Source organism: Rhinatrema bivittatum, chromosome 6, assembly GCF_901001135.1.
Source record: "Rhinatrema bivittatum chromosome 6, aRhiBiv1.1, whole genome shotgun sequence".
Lineage (NCBI taxonomy): Eukaryota > Metazoa > Chordata > Amphibia > Gymnophiona > Rhinatrematidae > Rhinatrema > Rhinatrema bivittatum.
The window spans coordinates 320,663,555-320,683,498 of record NC_042620.1 but is presented as its reverse complement, the minus strand read 5'-3'; the positions used below and the strand labels follow the sequence as shown (position 1 = coordinate 320,683,498).

Below are 19,944 nucleotides of genomic sequence, written 5' to 3'. Positions count from 1 at the left end.
TAGTTATTTTCTTTATCCCTTTTCCCTTTCCCCTGTTATAATGTATTTTCTTCGCTTTTGTTAATATGTGAACTGGCATGATGTGCCTTTCTAATGTCGGTATATAAAAATTACTAAATAAATAAATACCATCGTTTGGTGGGGACCGTCACAACGGTTTACATTAAGGCACATAAAAGTAATAACGCTGCAATTTGTCCGATTACAAAAGTGCCATAGGGTTCAGTAACATAGTTAATGATCAAAATTAAATGTTAAATGTAATGAATCTTGTCCAGGTCTCTCTATCTCGGTATTGATTACAGAATTAACTTTAAAATTGTTGTTGTAATGTGGTGGTAGGAATCTGCAGATGAGAGCCTCATCTATAAAATTCCTGTCAGTGCCGGAATCCAGGAAAGCTTCCATGGCAAGTAAACCGGGGACAGGAAACTGGGGAGAGGATAGGGTGCAACCTAGGTTTACCTTCTCAATCAACCCTAGGCATGGATGTTTCCCTACATCAGAGGGCACTGTAATACCACGTACCCTTGTCCAGCACCATACAGGCATAACTCCAGCTGTCTCTGACGAAGCTTCTCCTCAGGGGAGAGACTAGCCCTATGCAACTGTGTAGGTTCTTCTGTGGGGGTTTGGTTCCGGTTAGGAAATGGGGTGCCAAAATTACCAGATATCAGGAGGCCTTTGCTTTCTGGGCATGCTTTTAGAAGCGTCGGTCAATATGACTGGCAAAGGAGATGAGAGCGACCAGTGTAGGGGGGAGCTCCCGGCCTGCTAACTCATCATAATATAGCTGGAAAGGACTTGCCAAAATATGTAGTTCTGATGCCAGGGTAGAAAATTGGATCATGTGCTCCCTGACTGTATATGACCCTTGGCAGATCCTCAAGATTTCGGCTGCCATAGCGGATGCCTGGTCAGTTTCCTTGAATATGAGCCTGAACTGCTGCAGGAACTCTGGCAGGTTCTCTAACAATGGATCATCCCTTTCCCATAAGGGCGTGACGGTGCCACCAAGCAAAAACAGCATGTACGTGATCTTGGTCCAGTGCATGGGGAATAATGCCAGCTGCAGTTCAAAACACATGTGGCACTGGATAGTGAAACTGCGACACTCAGGGTCTCTGAGGTAGTGTGGAGGAGGTGGAAGCTATGAAGACGATTGTGAAGGAGGCGGTGGTACCATCACAGGTGGTACCACAGGTGCCACCATTAAGGCATCCATACGAATGGCTAGTGTCTCTAGGAGCCTGGTCATCTGGTCGAGAATTCCCTGTTGCTGTTGGATCCGTTGACTCAGGCTCAGAATGGCTTGGAGCGCACTGAGCTCTGCCAGGTCCAGCACCTCAGTAAACTGTAAAGCTTTTCAGAAGTGTGGACCCTTGTTGCTGAGAAATGGTTGACACCATCTAGTGGGTGAACCCACTAGGTCCACCCCATCAGTTGGCAGAGAGGCCCTGCTGCGGAACAGACAGGAACTTCACCTATATCAACCCTGTTCCCCGCAGGTTGAGCCCTTGGGTTCTGGGGGCCAGTAGGTCTTAGGTGGGTCCCTAGAGCAGTTCAGAAATGTGAGTCCAAGCAAATGTGGGTGGATTCTGGCAGCGTACAGCAGAGACGGTGAACAAGCTAGAGGTTGGGGCAGGCAGCTTATATAAAGAACAGGCCAGAGGTTGGGGCAGGCAGCAGACAGCATGGTCAGATCTGAAGCAAAGGGTCAGTTCCAGGCAGCAGGCAAAGGAAGTTCAGATCTAACGCTGAGATCGACAACAAAGAAGCAAGTTGAGGGGACGAAGATAGACAAGCAAGGAACAGAAGAGGCAAGGGACAATGAGGACGAGACCAAACAAGGAGAAGGTAAGAACACCGACAGAACAATACAAGGAAAAGCAAGGGCAAAGAAGCAACATGCACTGGAGTACAGGAACTCCAGGAGACCTGTTGCTGAGGCATCGAGTAGTGTCCAGGGCAGCGTTTAAGTAGTCAGGAGCGGTGATGACATCAAAAGGCGTTGTAGGGACTTTCCCACAGCGCCCCTTTTAAGAGATGGCAGGAGGAATGCATGTACGCGACTAAGACAGCCCAGAGGAGCGTCGGGCCTTTTCTGCGGTATCAGGGTAAGTATGGTGGTTCACGGAAGGGACCTGTGAATCACTAGCCATGGCAAATATTTGGATATAATGCTTGATAGGTTCCTCACTTTTAGGAGCCGTATTGAAAAATTATATCAAAAACTGAAGACCATGCCTTAATTTATACAGAAACTGTCCAGTACTTGGGGAGCTGACACTAGATCCTTCAACAGCTGCACTTGCTCTAGAGTACTCTGTTGCTGAGTATTGTGCATCTGTTTGGGCGGCATCATGCAAACATGTTAATTTTTATTTATTTATTTATTTATTATGTCCAGATTATATTCTTCAAGTACGCGCACCCAGCGCAAACAAGAGTACGCCGGATTTTAATAGCTACGCGCGTATCTTTTAAAATCAGAGGTCGGCGCGCGCAAGGCTGTGCAAAATCAGCAGCCTGCGCGCGCCGAGCCATGCAGCCTGCCTCCGTTCCCTCCAAGGCCGTTCCGATTTCGGAGCGGCCTCGGAGGGAACTTGCCTTCCACCTCTCCCCACTTTCCCCTCCCTTCCCCTACCTAACCCACCCCCCAGCCCTATTTAAACCCCCCTACCTTTATTCTGAAAGTTACGTGCAGTTTCGGAGGCCTCGGCCACGCCCCCGAAACGCCCCAGGCCGGAACGGCGGCCGCACCCCCGACATGCCCCTCCCAGGAAAGCCCCGGGACTTACGCGCGTCTCGGGGCTTGCGTGTGCCACCGAGCCTATTCAACATAGGCTCGGCGCGCGCAGGGGGAGCTTGGGGCAGATTTTTGGGCGTATCCCTTTGAAAATCTGCCCCACAGTGAACTCTTGCGTCTGTTGCCAAACTACACATACATTTTGCATACACACTATCCATTCGTGAGATATATGTGTACCGCCGAAATGAATGAAACAAATCAACCAATGAATGCACAGTTGTAGCCTGATGATTCTGACCTGGCTACCTCATGCTTCCTATTTCTTTTGATCACCTCTCCATTTACCTCTGCTCTCTAGGGAGTGAAGGGTGAGTTATTTGCAATGCTGCATCCTCCCAAGAGTCTTGAGTCTTTCGTTATATGGGGTTTGTATTGCAGACCATGTATCTTTTTTTTTTTTAAGCTCTTCTCTGAATCACTTTCATTCATTTGATGTCCTTGCAAAACTATGGCCTCCAGAAGTTAATACAGTACTCAAATTGGAGTCTCACTAGTGATATTGCCTCCTGTTTCCTGCTCCTGTTACATCTAATTATATAACTAAACATACTTTTAGCTTTCCCTATTGCTTTATTATGTTCATTGACTTACTTGAGGACACCTGAAATGATAAATCCTAGATATCATTCTTGTTTAGCAGTTACGTTGTTGTCCTTCTAAATGTGTAGTTAATTTGTTGTTTGTGCCGCAAAGGCATGATTGTATACTTTAACACTGAAATTCATTTTCCAAACACTTGACCACTCAATTTTTGTAAAGACCCCTTTCATTTTTTAATCCCTTCCAGCCTGTCTTACTGATTTTTGTTTGATCTGCAATTTTCCTGCAAGTCCTTGTGTGATGATGTTAATAGAGATATTGGGGGAAAAAAACCAGTCCTAGCACCAGGCAGAATAATTCCCCAGTGGTCACTTTACTTACTTCATTCAACACCACCTTCTGTATTCTGTTGCTGAACTGGTTCCTTGCCCATACCATCTGTCTTGTTCACAAGTCCTCTATGCAAAGTGTTAGCCTTACTGAAGTCCAAATAGTCAATTAAAAACAAACCTGGTTTTGGTATGTCAGCATTACGCTTTCCTGCAAGCAGTGAACGGGTGCTAACATTGGAAGAATCTTTGGGACTGAATGGGGAAAACCCTCCAATCCAGATTTTTAATATTTAAAAACAATTTAGGAACTAATAATGCAGGGTAACAAGTGATAAATGTTCTGTTCTTATATGAGAGCAAGTGAGTTCTTGCAGCCATTTGTATCCTTGCTGCACATGTACGTGTAGAGTAGAAATTAGCCACATTTATCTCCTTATGAATGGGTACAGCGGCTTCCATTTTACAGCTGTGTTTTTCTTTTTCTTTTTTTTTTTTGACAAGTAGCTAGACATTTTTGCTCCTTCCAGAATGAACTAAGAAAAATTGCCTGTCATAGACTGATGGATTAGCCATTTATGGACCATGTTAAAAGAGAGGATAGCACTATAAACCACCAATGTTGGACAAATTCTGCAGCAAAACCAACATGATCCATTTTCTTTCAAGTTGCAGATGCATTGGATCAGAATGACATTGGAAATGAAATGTTGCATCTTGGTGAATTATCCTTAGTTATACAAAAAAAAAAAAGCTAAATGTTTACAAGGATGCCTGATCAGAGCACTGTTTTAAGCTATAAATCTTCATGTGGGCTGAGATGATGCATGCCTAAAATGGTTTAAGGGTGAGGGAGGAAACCGATTAGGTACTGGCTTGGTTGGATATGTCCTTCTCAAGAATAATGGTGGACCTGGAATCTGTTTGAAAATGTAAAATGTTAATTTATCCTATGAATTTTCCATACATAAATATTGGAGAGATTTGAATTATTGAGTTAATATCCTGCAGCCTTTGGTTTTGTACCATGAGAACGAAATATAGTGTCCCACTAACTACTAGTATGACTTATAAAGTTAATCATATTCTATAGTACTTCACAAATTATTTCAGGACAACTGGCTTTGGGTTAAATGCTGGAATCTTTTGATGTGCCCCTTGATAATTGGGTGTTTAACTTATTTAAGTGTAAGATTTTCTCTTTCATATTCTGTGGGGCTGAATCACTAAAAGGCCCTCTAAAATTATCCTTGAAGATCACCTCTGTGAGTACATCTGAGTGCGATTGGGGCTTACCACCAGGGGGTGGATGGTTCACTCATTTCGGTACAGCCTATTGTAGGCCGTTTCATGCAGGGTCTTCTCCAGCTGAAGCCTCTCCTCAGACCCCCCTGTGGTTTCCTGGGACCTCAACGTGGTCTTGGCCCATCTGATGAAGACTCCTTTTGAACCTTTGCGCTCTTGTGACCTGAAGTACCTGACCTGGAAGGTCATTTTTCTGGTGGCGGTCACCTTGGTGCGCAGAGTCAGCGAACTTCAGGCTCTGGTGTCCTTTCCACCCTACGCGACGTTTTTTCATTACCGGGTGGTCCTACGCACACACTCTAAGTTCCTACCGAAGGTGGTGAATGATTTCCACCTTAATCAGTCAATCATCCTGCCAGCCTTCTTTCCTAAGCCTCATTCACATAGGTGAATAGGCTCTGCACAGCCTAGATTACAAAAGGGCCTTAGCCTTCTGTCTGGAGTAAACAGCAGGCCTTAGACAATCCACGCAACTCATTTCTTTCAACAAAACTAGATTGGGATATGCTGTATCCAAGCAGACCTTGTCCAACTGCCTAGCGGACTGCATCATGTTCTGCTACACGCAGGCAGATCTACAGCTAGGAGGCCATGTCAAGGCGCATTCCATTCAAGCCATGGCAGCCTCAGTGGCCCACTTATGAGTGGTCCCTGTGGACGAGATTTGCAAAGCTGTGACATGGAGTTCCCTCCACACCTTTGCTTCACACTAGTGCTTAGACAGGGAAGGTTGATATGAGAATATAAATTGCCATGCTGGGTCAGACCAAGGGTCCATCAAGCCCAGCATCCTGTTTCCAACAGAGGCCAAACCAGGCCTCAAGAACCTGGCAATTACCCAAACTCTAAGAAGATCCCATGCTACTGATGCAATTAATAGCAGTGGCTATTCCCTAAGTAAAATTGATTAATAGCCGTTAATGGACTTCTCTGCCAAGAACTTATCCAAACCTTTTTTGAACCCAGCCTCACTAACTGCACTAACCACATCCTCTGGAAACAAATTCCAGAGCTTTATTGTGCATTAAATGAAAAAGAATTTTCTCCAATTAGTCTTAAATGTGCTACTTGCTAACTTCATGGAATGCCCCCTAGTCCTTCTATTATTCAAAAGTGTAAATAACATGATAGCCATTTCAGTCAGTCGGTCCTGCAAAACCTTTTTCAGTAATTAAACCCAACTCTTTCTGCCTCAGGTCCCTTTTTCGGGTTCAGGCTGACTCCCTTTGTTGCCACCAGCACTAGCTTGTTGTGCCCATTGTCACCTAGTTAAGTGCTGTGTGTCCCATGTGTATATGAGAGCAGGCTGTAGCCAGATATTCTCCCAAATGTGAGGACTACTATCCTGCTTGTCCTAGAGTAACAGGTGTTCTCCTAGAACAGCAGGATGTTAGTTGTCAGGAAACCTGCCCGCCACTTCACAGAGTTGGGTTTCTCCTATGTTTGTTTTATTTTTGTTCGTAATTCTATATTTCGAGACTGAAAAGGGACTGTTCTCCGAGGTGTTCTCCAAGGACAGCAGCATGTTGGCCCTCATGAAACCTGCCCGCCACCCCGCGGAATTGGGTTTCTTTAGGTTTGTTTTATTTTTCGCAAATTCTATGATATAAGACTGAAGAGGGGACCCCACATGGACATGTGGATAGTGTCATGCTGGGCATGCTCAGTGTGCTTAGTCAAAGTTCTAGAAACTTTGACAGAAGTTTTCCGTGCCGGGCTCCATCTCATGTGTCACCTACATGTGAGGACTAACATCCTGCTGTCCTAGGAGATTACCTGTTACAGGTAAGCCACTCTGCTTGATGCCCTTTATAGAAATGAACTAGAACAAATTAAGTTGCATCTATGAATTTGGGTACTGAAAAGTTATAAATAAAATGTTAGCTTTATAGCTGCTTTTTCATCATTTTTCAGTTTAACTTTGTGGATTATTTATGTAGATTACACTTTATACATTGCTTTGGTTCTCTATCATATAATTGTATGTTTCAATCCAAAAACTGGCACTAGCTAAGTTGAAAGCACATAAACAATTTTGACTACATCACTAGAAAAAGATTACAGTAAATTGCAATGTTCTTGTACTAATCAACTTTAACAACAGCTTTTTCAAAGTTCTGGAGAGAAATTTAAACACATCTAGAAGTCTGAATCTTCATGGCTTTTCACCGGCTTTAGAGATTTTGGTACTTTATCAAAAATGTTAGCATTCAGCAGTATAATCCTTTCATTAGTCCTGCATTGGATAACTTGCATGTCTTCATGTGGAGCAAAGATTCATTATATACAGGCTGTGATAAATGCAGATCCTTTACTGGTTGTGGCTTAATTGCTCTGTAAATTGTACTTCAGCTTTTATGCAAAATATTGGAAATTAGGAGGACAATTTTCAAAGCCTTTTACCTGGGTAAATAACAATATACTTGGGTAAATTGGTTGTCTGATAACTGCCATTACTCAATCTAGCTAAAACGTATGTGTGTAGTGTTCCATAGTGCATGTACATTTTTCTGGGTTGAGGGGAGGTGTTCCAGGGAACAGAGATGGGAAACAATGCGCATAGTTAGGATTTTTAAATGTAGGCATATTGGGGCGGATTTTAAAAGGGTTACGTGCGTAATACTTTTAAAGTCGCTCCTGCATGCGCCGGGCCTATTTTGCATAGGCCCGGCACAGTGGCAGGCGTGACGTATGAAACAAAGGTCAGGAGGGGGTTTTAGATAGGGCTGGAGGGCGGGTTAGGTGGGGAAGGGAGGGGAAGATTGGGGGGGGGGGCCAGAGGGAATAAAGGAAGGCTGCGCGGTTCAGCGCGCCCAAGTTGCACAATTGTGCATCCCCTTGCGTGAGCCGACCTTGGATTTATAACATGCCCTCGGCTGCGCATGCATGTTATAAAATCGGGGGTAGATTTGTGTGCACCGGGTTGCGCGCACAAATCTACGCCCGCACGTACCTACTAAAATCTGGCCCATTGTTTTTCAGTAAACTCTTTCTCACAGGAAAAATGGGTGCAGAGTCCACAGGTCTCTTGTACTCATTGGCAGTTCTCAAAGGAAAAGCACATGTATGCTTTCTATTTGAAAACTAGATGCGCGATACTCATACTTTGCATCTAGGCTGGCTGTTTGAAAATTGCCTCTAAGATGTTTGTAGGGAAATTAAGTAGAAATGCTTATTGTATACGAATTTAAACCGTCTGCTTTCAATTCAGGAGTATTGGGTGATGTAATAATTTGAAGTTTTACATTATAGCATGTTCTCTCTAATTGTTAAGGGAAATGCTAATGAGGAAGTGGAACTTCATAACTTTTACATAGCCAGCTTGTGGGTATGTTTCAAGGGTTTGTTTCATCAGAACAAACTAAACTGGTTGATTAAGCAGGTGTAGTCCACATTGCCTGTGGCCATCTGTTTGACAAGTAAAAGGTTTGAATTCACCTGCAGACCTATAATTAATATATATTAAACAAGCCGTTAAGCCCGTTAAAACGGGCTACATCCCTCTGTCTCTCACCTCCCCCTCATTCTCTCTCCCCTCCCTCACACTCACCCACTCCTCCCCACCCTCCCTCTCCTCTCACTCAGTCCCTCCCTCCCACTCAGTCTCACTCACTCCCTCCCTCCCTCTCACTCACACTCAGTCCCACTCACTCTCTCTCAGTCCCACTCCCTCACTCAGTCCCACTCCCTCCCTCCCCCCTCTCACTCAGTCCCACTCCCTCCCTCTCACTCAGTCCCACTCCCTCTCTCTCCCCTCTCACTCAGTCCCTCCCTCTCTCTGTCAGTCCCTCCCTCTCTCTCTCCTCCCTCACTGCTGCCGCCCGTCTTCGCCGCCGCCACTGCGGCCCTGTCTCTCACCTCTCCCTCATTCTCCCTCTCCCCCTTCCACTTACTCACATCCCTGACTCTCACCTCTCCCTCATTCTCACTCTCCCCTCACTCTTCCCCACCCCCTACCTCTCTCCCACACACTCACCCACTCCTCCCTCCCTCCCACTCAGTCCCTCCCACTCAGTCAGTCACTCCCTCCCACTCTCTCTCTCCGTCCCTCCCACTCCCTCCCTCCCTCCCACTCAGTCCGTCCCTCCCTCTCAGTCCGTCCCTCCCTCCCTCGCTACTGGCCGCCGCCGCCCGCTACCGCCACCGCCGCCGCCATGTTTGTTTTTTTTTGACGCTGCCTAAGACCGACGTGCTCGCCCGCACATGCGCAGTAGAGCTGCTCTCTACTGCGCATTTGCGGCACGTCGGTCAAGCGTCGTTTATCTAGTTAGATACTTATGCCCTGCATTAGTAACTATGAATGGCAACTTTTTTTTTTTCGTAGAACATTTTTTGTATCACAAAAATATCAATCTGGGATTTTGATCCCGATAAATAATTTCCATCAAAAACACCTAGAATGGGCCACACCTCTGGATCACACTCTAAATAATTCAAAAATTGCCTCTGTAATAGGCACAGTGTAAAAATATATTTTTTGTAGTTCGTTATAGTGTTATGGAAGTTTCTTTTTTCCATAGACAAGCAGTCTTGAATTAATCATTTTGTACACCCCAGGAAAATATGTACCAAAAAAATCTAAATTATAGCTACATAAAAATTAAATGTATCCAAATTACTTAGTTCTCAGTTCAAATAATTACTTTCTTGAGGTGACCAAATAATCTGCCAGATTGTATTACTATTAGGGGAGTACTTTACTTGCATAATTTCCCGGGATGTAAATATGTATGGGTAATGTCATCTGATGGCGCAAATATAGACCCAGCTGTTAGAACTCGGACTTGCCATGTACAGGGGTCCCCATGCGTGTCTGCTGCTTCTTGGTTGTCTCTTCGTACCTTCATTTTCCACTACTGTCTTAATAGTATGTCTTAAAGGGATCATAAATTTGGACAAGCAGTTTTGTGCAGCTTGTTTTGTTTTATTTATTTATTTATTTATTTATTTAGGTTTTTTATATACCGGCATTCATGAACAGGTCACATCATGCTGGTTTACATAGAAACAAGGGGTGCATAGAACAGTAGAACTAAACTGGTGCAAAGGGGAAGCAGTTACAAAAAACTAGGGGTAGAATAAGCTTGTTTGCCCAGTAGTCCACTTTCCTCTGGTAGTGTCTATGTTGCTTGTTTCAGTAGTTGCTCCACATTATGACCCTCAGCTTGGGACTCCCAATGTATAGTGGTTAATTCGTGCTTGCTTGTCTATGGATAAAGTAAATGTTCTTACCTGTAAACAGTTCTCTGTAGATAGAATGAATTAGCCATACTTTACTATCTATCCGCCTCCCTGGAAAGTTGACCTCCTTGCGTGCACATGAAGACTCCTGTACATGCTCTGTAAAGTCTTTACAGAGTTCTGAGAGCTGGGTCCATGTCTGTGTGTCAGATGTCGCTCACACATAATGGCTAATTGATCCTCTAGCTACAAAGAACCCCGTTTACAAGTAAGCAGACTTGTTTTACTACTACCTAACTGGAAAGTATTTGTAATTGTTGTTTTTCAGAAATATGTCTGAACCCTCGAGAGCCGCCTGCCAAAATTCGCATTATCCCAGAAAAACTAGTTAAAGAAGAGTGGAAATTGCCAGAAGTAAAATATCAGTTTATCACAAGGTAAGAAGACTGTTTGTTTTTTTTCCTAAGTGTCAAAAAAAAAAATGGATGAACTTTACTGCAAAACAGAGATATTTGACAATGTACCTACTTATTGATTGCCTACACTAGTGAGTTAAGAACATGCTGGGTCAAACGCAGGTCCATCAAACATGCCATCCTCTGTCCAGTAGTGGCCAATCCTGATCTTCAGGAAGTACCCAGCAGATCCCAGAGGATTAGTCCAGTTCTTGTTGCCCACTCTCAATGATAAGTGGTGGCTTTCCTCAAGTCTGCATGGCTAATTATTATTTATGGATTTTTCTTTCAGTATCTTGTCCAAACCCTTTATAAACTCAGCTGTGCTGGGTGTCTTGACTACATCCTGTGTCAACAGATTCTATAGCTTAATTGTGTGTTGAGTGAAAAAAATAATTTCTGCTATTTGTTTTATATCTACTACCTGCAATCCATGACACTACTTGAAAGAGTAAAATAACTGCTCCGTATTCATCTGTTCTACTCCACCCATATTTTTATAAACTTCTGTTCTCCTATGACAAGCAGGATGTTAGTCCTCACACTTGGGTGACATCATAGGATGGAACCGGGCATGGAAAACGTCAAAGTTTCTGGAACTTTGACCAGGCACACTGAGCATGCCCAGCATGCCCTAATCCACACGTCCACGTGGGGTCCCTCTTCAATCTCTCTTTTCCTGGAGCTGTCACATCGTGGTTTCTGAGCTTGTGTTGATTTTCATAAAGTATATTTTGGAAAACTTACACCCCGCCCCCCCCCCCCCCCACCCCTCCGTATGTATTATCTTTTTTCCTACCGCAGGTCCCTCTTTGGTTCCCTCTCGTAAGTTTTCTTTCAATCCATCCCCTGTGCTTCAGTGCCCACTAGCATCGGTCGCCCGCTGCTTTCACTGTTTTTTTTCATCCCTTCAGTTTGCCTTGCCATGGTCTTGGGTTTTCGTCTATGCCCTCAGTGCCCAAGGACCATGTCCATTATGGACCCGCACAAGGTGTGCATCCTCTGCCTAGGGGTGTTGCATATGCGACCAAATAACTCCTAAAGGATGTCGTGCTTGCCTCGACAAGATGGAGAAGCTCTTCGGCATGAGGAAGTCCGAGCCATCAACTTTGGCAACAGTGGCATCGACGCCGAAGGACCAGGAGGCACACCGATGGACACTGAGCCATCAACACCAGCGAGGCCTTACGCTCCGCCAATGCTGTTGGAGGATAGGGGTGCCAGGGACCGGCTGCTGTCAATCTCTTCCAGGTCGAGGACATCAACATCGTCGTCTTCAACCTCAGCAGTGGGGAAAGACTGGACCAAGCACTGGGGAAAGCCAAGGAAGCATTGGCACCAGTCACCCTTGATGCACGGTGCCAGACTCTGGTTGGTGCCGGCTTTTGACGCGATGCCTCCGAAGCAACCCCTTGGTGAGGAGTGCCTATCCTCCATTGATGCTGGGGACCCCAGACGGTCTCCTATGGTCCAGATGTCTATCGCCGATCCACCTCGTGGTTGTGAGGAAGATCTGGCCACTCCTCCTACCTCCTAGTCCGTTTTGGCATCGGCAGCTTTCGAGGAAGAGTTGGAGTGCAGAGTCCAGCTGGCGGTCGACCAGGCACTGTGGGTTATCGAGCTGGTGGCATCAACGGTATTGGTACTCAGGTTCTCCCTGCTGGAACCGCTGCTGGAGTGTCTCAATGTGCTCATTGGTGTGTTGTCAACCCAGCTGTTGCTGGTTCCTGGGGAGCCATCTATGCTCGGTGGGGCACCAATGCTTCCCCCAACCAATGTAGTTGTTGCCAGTTCCTCCGAGGAGAAAGCCCTGTCTGTGCCGGCCCCAGGGCCTGTAGTCCCCTGTGTAGCTTTGCCGGTTTCGGTGCCAGTACTACCGGTGCCTAGACCCCAGGACGAAGGCCGAGGACTTAGGGCCCCATCCCATGTGGATTACAGTGAGAATGATACGCCTTATGACCCCTGAGGGACGACACTGCGGAATCCTTCTCAGAGGATATCTTTAAGAAGTTGCTGTTGAGGATTTGGGAGCACCCCCTCACGGTACCTCCTGTTAACAGGAAGGTGGACGGGGTTTACCTCGTCCAACAGGCTATCAGATTCGACAAGCACCAGCTGGCACACCAATAGATAGTGGTTGAATCTGCTCTCAAGACGGCCAAGCGCTCTTGGACCCATGCCTTGGTGCCCCTGGGGAGAGAGCACAGAGCAGTGGATGACCTTGGGAATAAGGTTTTTCAGGGGGCTGTGACCATTGCCTGCATTGCTTCCTACATGAGCCAATACTCTTGCAACCTCTGAAAGCAGGTGCAGGAGGTGGCCAAGTGGCTACTTCAACAGCAGCAAGACACCTTCCTGTTGCTGGTGCATCAGGGTCTAAAATGTGGAAAACACGAGATGTGATCCACCTATGATGTTTTCGAGATGGCAGCGAGAGTCTCTGCAGCGGGAATCTATGCCCACAGAATGGCTTGGCTGCGGGCCTCTGATCTCCGACCAGAGGTATAGAAAAGACTCCCTGACCTGCTGTTCACAGGGGAGAATCTCTTCGAAGATAAGGTGAGGGATGCGATGTCGTGGTAATCCCGCAACTGGGCCACCATCCAACAATTCTCCTCTAGCACTTCAGACCCGCTTTCCTCAGCCATGGGGACGGCCTGAGGAAGTACTATCCTCCGGCCCCTCGCTCCAGTTCCCAGAGGATGAGATCTCGTGGCCATCCCAGGCAGCAGCAGACTCCCAAGCCCCAACCGGAGTCCCAGCCAAATCCCAGGATGGGGTTTTGACTAGATTGTAGGGAGCATCAGCCAGTCACCCATACCCAAGATACTGGACATCCCATAGTCAGGGGCAGGCTATGGTTCTTTGCAAATCGCTGGCCCAGTATAACTTCAGACCAGTAGGTTCTGTCCCTCATCCGTCAAGTCTACTGGGTGTCCCACCAAATTCTCCTCCTTGCCCATTTTGGGGGCCGGTAGAACATCAGGAGGTACCTCTTAAGGAGCTCTCCACCCTCATAACGGCCAGAGTGTTCAAGCCTGTCCCACCAGGGCAAAGAGGGCAGGGATTCTACTCCTGGTACTTTCTGATTCCAAAGAGAACAGGGGGATTCCGTCCCATCCTAGACCTGAGGGCCTTTAACGAGTTTTCTAAGAAAAGAAAAGTTCAACTTGGTTTCCCTGGGCACCTGATTCCCCTCGCACAAAAAGGGGACTGGCAATGCTCCCTTGATTTAAAGGACGCATACACTCACATAAAGATCATCCCAGGTCATTGGAAGTATCTCAGATTTGTGGTGGGAAAACAGCACTTCCAGTACAGTGTGTTGCTGTTTGGGCTAGCATCGGCCCCACGTATCTTTACCAAAAGTCTGGCCATGCTGGGGGTGCACCTCCACAGACTGGGAGTGCATGTTGTCCCTTATCTGGATGATTGGCTGGTCAAGAGCGCCTCGTGGGCAGACGCAGATCGGTCCTTGCACTTGACTATCCGGGTGCTGGAGTCACTACGGTTCGTCATCAATTACCCAAAGTCTCACCTCAGCCCATCACCTCAATTTGAGTTTATAGGAGCCCTGCTAGACACAGCTCAGGCGAAGGCCTTCCTTCCGTGTGCCAGGGCAGTAGATGTCCATAGCGAAGGTGACTGCAGAGCCAGCAGATGTCAGTCCGGCACATGTAGAAGTTGCTGGGCCATATGGCTGTAACCGTCCATATCACTCCCTTAGAATGTTTGCACAAGTGCAGGTCCCAATGGACATTAAGTTCGCAGTGGCGCCAGGCCACCCAGAACTTTAGGACCGTATTCCGAGTCACGCCGTTCCTCCAGGACTCCTTGTCCTTTTGGCACATCCTTTCGAATTTGGAGCAGAGACTATCTTTCCAAAATCTCCCTACCTAAATTGTCATGATCACGAATGCATCCACCCTGGAGTGGGGTACCCATGTAGAGAGGCTCCACACCCAGGGTCTGTCATCCGCTCAGGAAGTATAGTGTCAAATCAACTTCCTGGAACCCTGGGCGATCAGGTATGGTCTATGAGCTTTCAGGTATAGACTGTCCAACAAAATTGTCCTGATCCAAACACAACCAGGTTACCATGTGGTATGTCAACAAGCAGGGAGGCATGGGGGTCATACCTCCTGTGTCAGGAAGTGGTACAGATATTGTCCTGGGCTCTGTCCCATGGGATGTGCTCCGGGCCATGTACCTGGCTGGAACAGAGAACGACATAGTGGACAGACTGAGTCAGACCTTCAGGTCCCACGAATGGTCACTTGACCAAAGGGTAGCAAACGGATCTTCTGCCTCTGGGAGAACCCAGATGTGGACTTGTTTGCATCCCCCTGCAAAAGAAAGGTGACTCGGTTCTGCTCCTTGTACAGGTCAGACAGCAAACCTGCCTCGCACATCTTTGCCCACCACTAGGGCAAGGGTCTTCTGTATGTGTATCCTCCGCTCCCTCTGGTCACAAAGACTCTTCTGAAGCTCCGACAGGACCAGGGACTATGATTCTTATAACACCCCATTGGCCAAGATAGTTCTGGTTCCCTCTCCTACGGGAGTTGTCCTTCTGGGAACCAATCAGTCTGGGGACCTCCCCAGATCTCAACATGCAGGATCGGGGCAGGCTGTTTCATCGCAACCTCTAGGCCCTGTCACTCACAGCCTGGATGTTGAAATGCTGATCCTGCAGCTGCTTGATCTTTCTGAAGATGTATCATGGGTTCTGGAAGCTTCTAGAAAGCTTTCCACTAGGGATGTCCTACAGACTAAAGTGGAGGAGGTTTTCTGTGTGGTGTGAGCAAAAAGGCCTAGATCTTGTCTCCTGCTCCACATAAAAACTGCGTGACTACCTTCTGCACCTATCAGATGCTGGCTTGAAAACCAACTCCTTTAGGGTTCACCTGAGCTCTGTTGGAGCATACCATCAAGGAGTAGATGGGAACGCCCATCTCTGTAAAGCCCATAGTTGTACGCTTCATGCGGGGCCTGCTTCAGTTGAAGCCTCCCCTAAGGCCTTCCGCTGTGTCTTGGGACCTCATCATGGTGCTCGCTCAGCTGATGAAAGCTCCTTTTGAGCCACTGCATACCTGTGACATGATGTACCTAACCTGGAAGGTCATATTTGTGCTGGCGGTCACTTCAGCGCACAGGGTCAGCAGCTCCAGGCCTTAGTGATTTATCCATCTTATACCAAGTTTTATCATAACAGGGTGGTCTTGCGCACACACCCTAAGTTCCTGCCTAAGGTGGTGTTGGATTTCCATCTTAACCAGTCAATCATTCTGCCAACATTCTTTCCTAGGGCCCATTCGCACAAGCACTGCACAGTTTGGATTGCAAGAGAGCCTTAGCCTTCTTTCTGGAGTGGTCAGAAGCCCATAGACAGTCCACCCAACTTTTCATTTCTTTTGACAGGAATAGGTTGGGAGTTGCTGTTGCCAAACAGACACTATCCAATTGGCTAGCAGATTGCATCTTCATCTGTTATGCCCAGGCAGGACTGCATCTTGGGGGGTTATGTCAAGCCTCATTCTGTCAGAGCCATGGCAACATCGATGGCCAGTTGCGAGCAGTTCCCATGGAGGAGATCTGCAAGACTGCAACGTGGAGTTCTCTCCATACATTTGCATCTGGATAGGGATGGCCGACGTGACAGTAGGTTCGACCAGTCTGTCTTCTGGAACCTGTTTGAGGTGTAGAACCTCAAACAGGTTCCAGAACCCTCAAACAGGTTCAGGCTGTCTCTGCCTCTGTTACCAACTGCATTGTAGTTGTTGTGCCTGTTAGCACCTGGTTGGTGCTTGTTGGTCCTCTTTTGTGTTGGGGAGCAGCCTGTAGCTAGGGCTTCACCCATGTGTGAGGACTACCATCTGCTTATCCTACGAGAAAGTAGAGTTCCTTACCTGTAACAGGTGTTCTCCTGGGACAGCAAGATGTTAGTTCTTACAAAACCTGCCTGCCACCCCGCTGAGTTGGGTTTCTCCTATGGTTTATTAATTTATTTTTATCATAATTCTATGTTACATGACTGAAGCGGGATCCTGCATGGATTTAGGGCATGCTGGGCATGCTCAGTGTGCCTAGTCAAAGTTCCAGAAACTTTGATGAAAGATTTCCATGCCAGGCTCCATCCGATGATGTCACCCATGTGTGAGGGCTAACTCTTGCTGTCCTAGGAAAACACCTGTTACAGGTAACCAATTCTGGTTTATATCCTTTCTGTCATCTCTTCTCCAAGCTGCAGAGCCATAACCTGCTGTTTCATTAGGGAGCCATTTCATCTGTTTCATCATTTGTTGCCCTTTTCTGTACCTTTTCTAATTCCACTCAGTCATTTCTGAGATGGGGCAACTAGAACTGATCAAAACCTTGCTGGTGTCTGTTCATTTCTGAATGTCCAAACAGACACTTGTTGGTGTACATGAACAGTAGTGCACTGTTTCATCCACTTTAAACACTCTTATCTATAACCAGTTATTCATTTAGATGTCTATGTATATATATTCTAAATTTGTAATGCTTTTTAATTGTTGTGATAAAATTGCACAGCCTAATATAAAATTAAATATTGATTAGTCATAGCATAAAATGAGGAATTCCCTAGTCAATTCAATTTGAAGGCAATAGACAATATGGTAAGATCATAAAATGGTTTTTCTCAGCATTCAGACAGGTTAATCCACGACCAGTGGGTTATGCACTTCTATCAGCAGATGGCGATGGAGCAAAGCTGACAATACTGTATATATACCCCAGCTCTGACAGCCCGCCAGTATTGTCTCCAGCAGATGATGGACATGCATCTCCCTACTGAGGCTTGCTTTTTTTTTTTTTTAAATTAAAAAAAAAAAAAAACGAAGGAGAAAGAGAAGGATTAATCCCACACCGCTTCTTCTGATGTGATACTTTATGGTCCCTCCTTCTGTTGAGTAATCCTGAGGTAATATTTGGTGATCTCTCACTATCGAATGCCTCGGGCCGGTAGCCAGTTCCTGGCATGGACTTAGTTGCCAGGAGAGATTCAGTTGAGAGGCTAGTCGGTGCAAGAAACTGAGCGTGGGGATGAAGGCATTAGCCTTCTCCCCCTACTGTCGGAGACTGACTCTACACTTGGCTGGGACAGGTTGAGCTCAGGTAAAGACTTTCTTCTTACTCTTAAAAAAAAAAAAAAAGAAAAAAAAAGAGATTTAAGGATTCCTCTCCCCTCTTCTGTTTCTGGTCTGCAAGCCTCTGTGCACCGATCCAACGTGTGTTCCCTTCTCCATGGCGGGTTGAGCGGCCCTTTGAGCTAGCCCCATTCTCAGACTTCACTGGGACACCGCGTGGTAGGCCACGAGAGCGTTTGTGCACTTTTTCTTTACAAGTCACCCGCGAAAGCTGTGCCTGATGTTGGTTCGCACCTGCACATCCAGACTGAACGTCCATCTGGAGCACGTGATTGGATGTCCAAGTTTTGGGTGTGTGTAGTATGAGCATTCAACATGATTGGATGTCCTAATTTTTGGGCGTCATATCCAAGCTTGCTGGACACGGACTCACTGTTGGATGCACAGTTGTTCAATGTTTGTGGTGTTGAGCGTGCTGCCACTAGAAGTCCTTTTTCCATGGCGCTGGTAGCAAAGAAGCCTAAGCGCCTTGTGATTTGCATGGCTTGCCATATTCTGGCATCACAGCTGGGGGTTCCCTCTAATCTTTGTCAGTGTTGCTTGGAGGCTCATGGCGAGTTATCTCCAACTGATTTTGCTGAGCAAGGCCCTTCCCAACAGGTTATAAGAAGGGAACAGGAGGGGGACCTTTCAGAAGTTTCGCCTGGTTTTGAGACTCCCCAAACTGGTTCCTCAGCAGGGGCGGGCAACTCACTGGGCACCAGACAGAACCCTGGTTGTGGTATGGACCCTTCTGCTTTCTCTTGTATGGAATTTTTTCATGTACTGCAGTCCTTTGTACAGACTCGTTCGTCAGAGCCAGACAAACATGAAAGTTCAGGTTTGCAGGCTTCGAAATCCCGCAAAGCTGGTGCCACAGGTAAACGTCGGAAGGCGTCTCAGGCTGTTGCGTGTCACACTGATGGGGGACCTGAATGACATGGACGAGGAAGGTGATCCTTTCTCCTGGAGAATAGGGAAATTCCTCTGGGGTTGGAACCTTATAGAACAATGTTGTGCTTCTTTCATAGAGATAAGTTGCTAGCGCTAATCTCTAAGACACTGAAGATGCTGGGAGTACCGAGTACTGATCCCATGTCTGGTTACTTTGTGTAAAGCGTCATGTTTCTTCCCTGTTATGGATGCTATTCAAGAGTTGGTCTTGAATGGGGCGCTCCGTAAGCTAATTTTAAAGGGGGGGGGGGGCGAGCCTTGGAAGGTCTGTATGTCCTGGATCTGGTGGCTAAAGAGCAGTTGCATTTTCTGAAAATGGATGTACTGGTGTGTTCTGTCACCAAACGGATGACCATTCCGGTAGAAGGAGTGGCACTGAAGGATGTTCGGGATAGAAGAATTGAGGCTATCCTTAAGCAGGCCTTTGAAGCAGTAGCAATGAATTTGCAAATAGCTTCTTGCTGCTCCCTGGTGGCTCACTCTTGTTTGATTCTATCTCAGGAGGTCGATGAAACTGGTTTGAATTCCAAGGCAGTGATGGAACCGGCAGCCACCTATTTGGTGGATGTGGACTGTGACCTGGTCTGTACTTCTGCCAAAGGGGTGGCTTCGGTGATAGTGGCCAGACGTCAGCTGTGGCTGTGGAATTGGTCAGCAGATGCAATTTCAAAGTCTAATCTTACAAAATTGCCTTTTAAAGGATCACTCTTATATGGAAGTGAGTTGGAAAAATTGCTGATAAGTGGGGTGAATCCCATATTCCTCAGTTGCCAGAAGATAAACAGGTGCTGCACCTGTTCAGTATGAGAAGCCGTACTAGGGGTTTCAGACATTTTCAAACCTACAGAGGAGCGGCAACACAGAGGGTTAGATATTTGGGTAGGTCATAGACCTTTCGGCCCAGTCATCCCAGAAGGGGTGCAGGCTCGGGTAGCGGTGCCTTCCGACCCCCTCAATGAAGGTGTACCGACCCACCTCCTGGAGCAGGAGATAGGGGGTTGTCTATCTTTCTTTTTTTTTTTTTCCTTTTTTTTTTTTTTAATCTGAGGTGGGTCAGGATCATGTCAGACCACTGGGTTCTGGAGGTGATAAGGGACAGCTATGCTCTGGAATTTCTCAACTTTCCTTGGGACATCTTCATGGAGTCTCTCTGCAACTCCCTGTTGTCGAGGTTTCTGAGCTTGAGGGCCATGATTCCAGTGCCATAATCACAAGAA

General features: G+C 46.6%; 1 protein-coding gene across 1 annotated transcript in view; it reads left to right on the top strand.

Moving 5' to 3' along the window:
- Window positions 1-19,944, top strand: part of RADX (RPA1 related single stranded DNA binding protein, X-linked) — a 239,279-nt gene that overhangs the window by 51,516 nt on the left and 167,819 nt on the right. Inside the window, 1 exon segment of the mRNA XM_029607574.1 lies at window positions 10,496-10,604. Within this exon segment, the coding sequence (XP_029463434.1) occupies window positions 10,496-10,604 (109 nt within the window).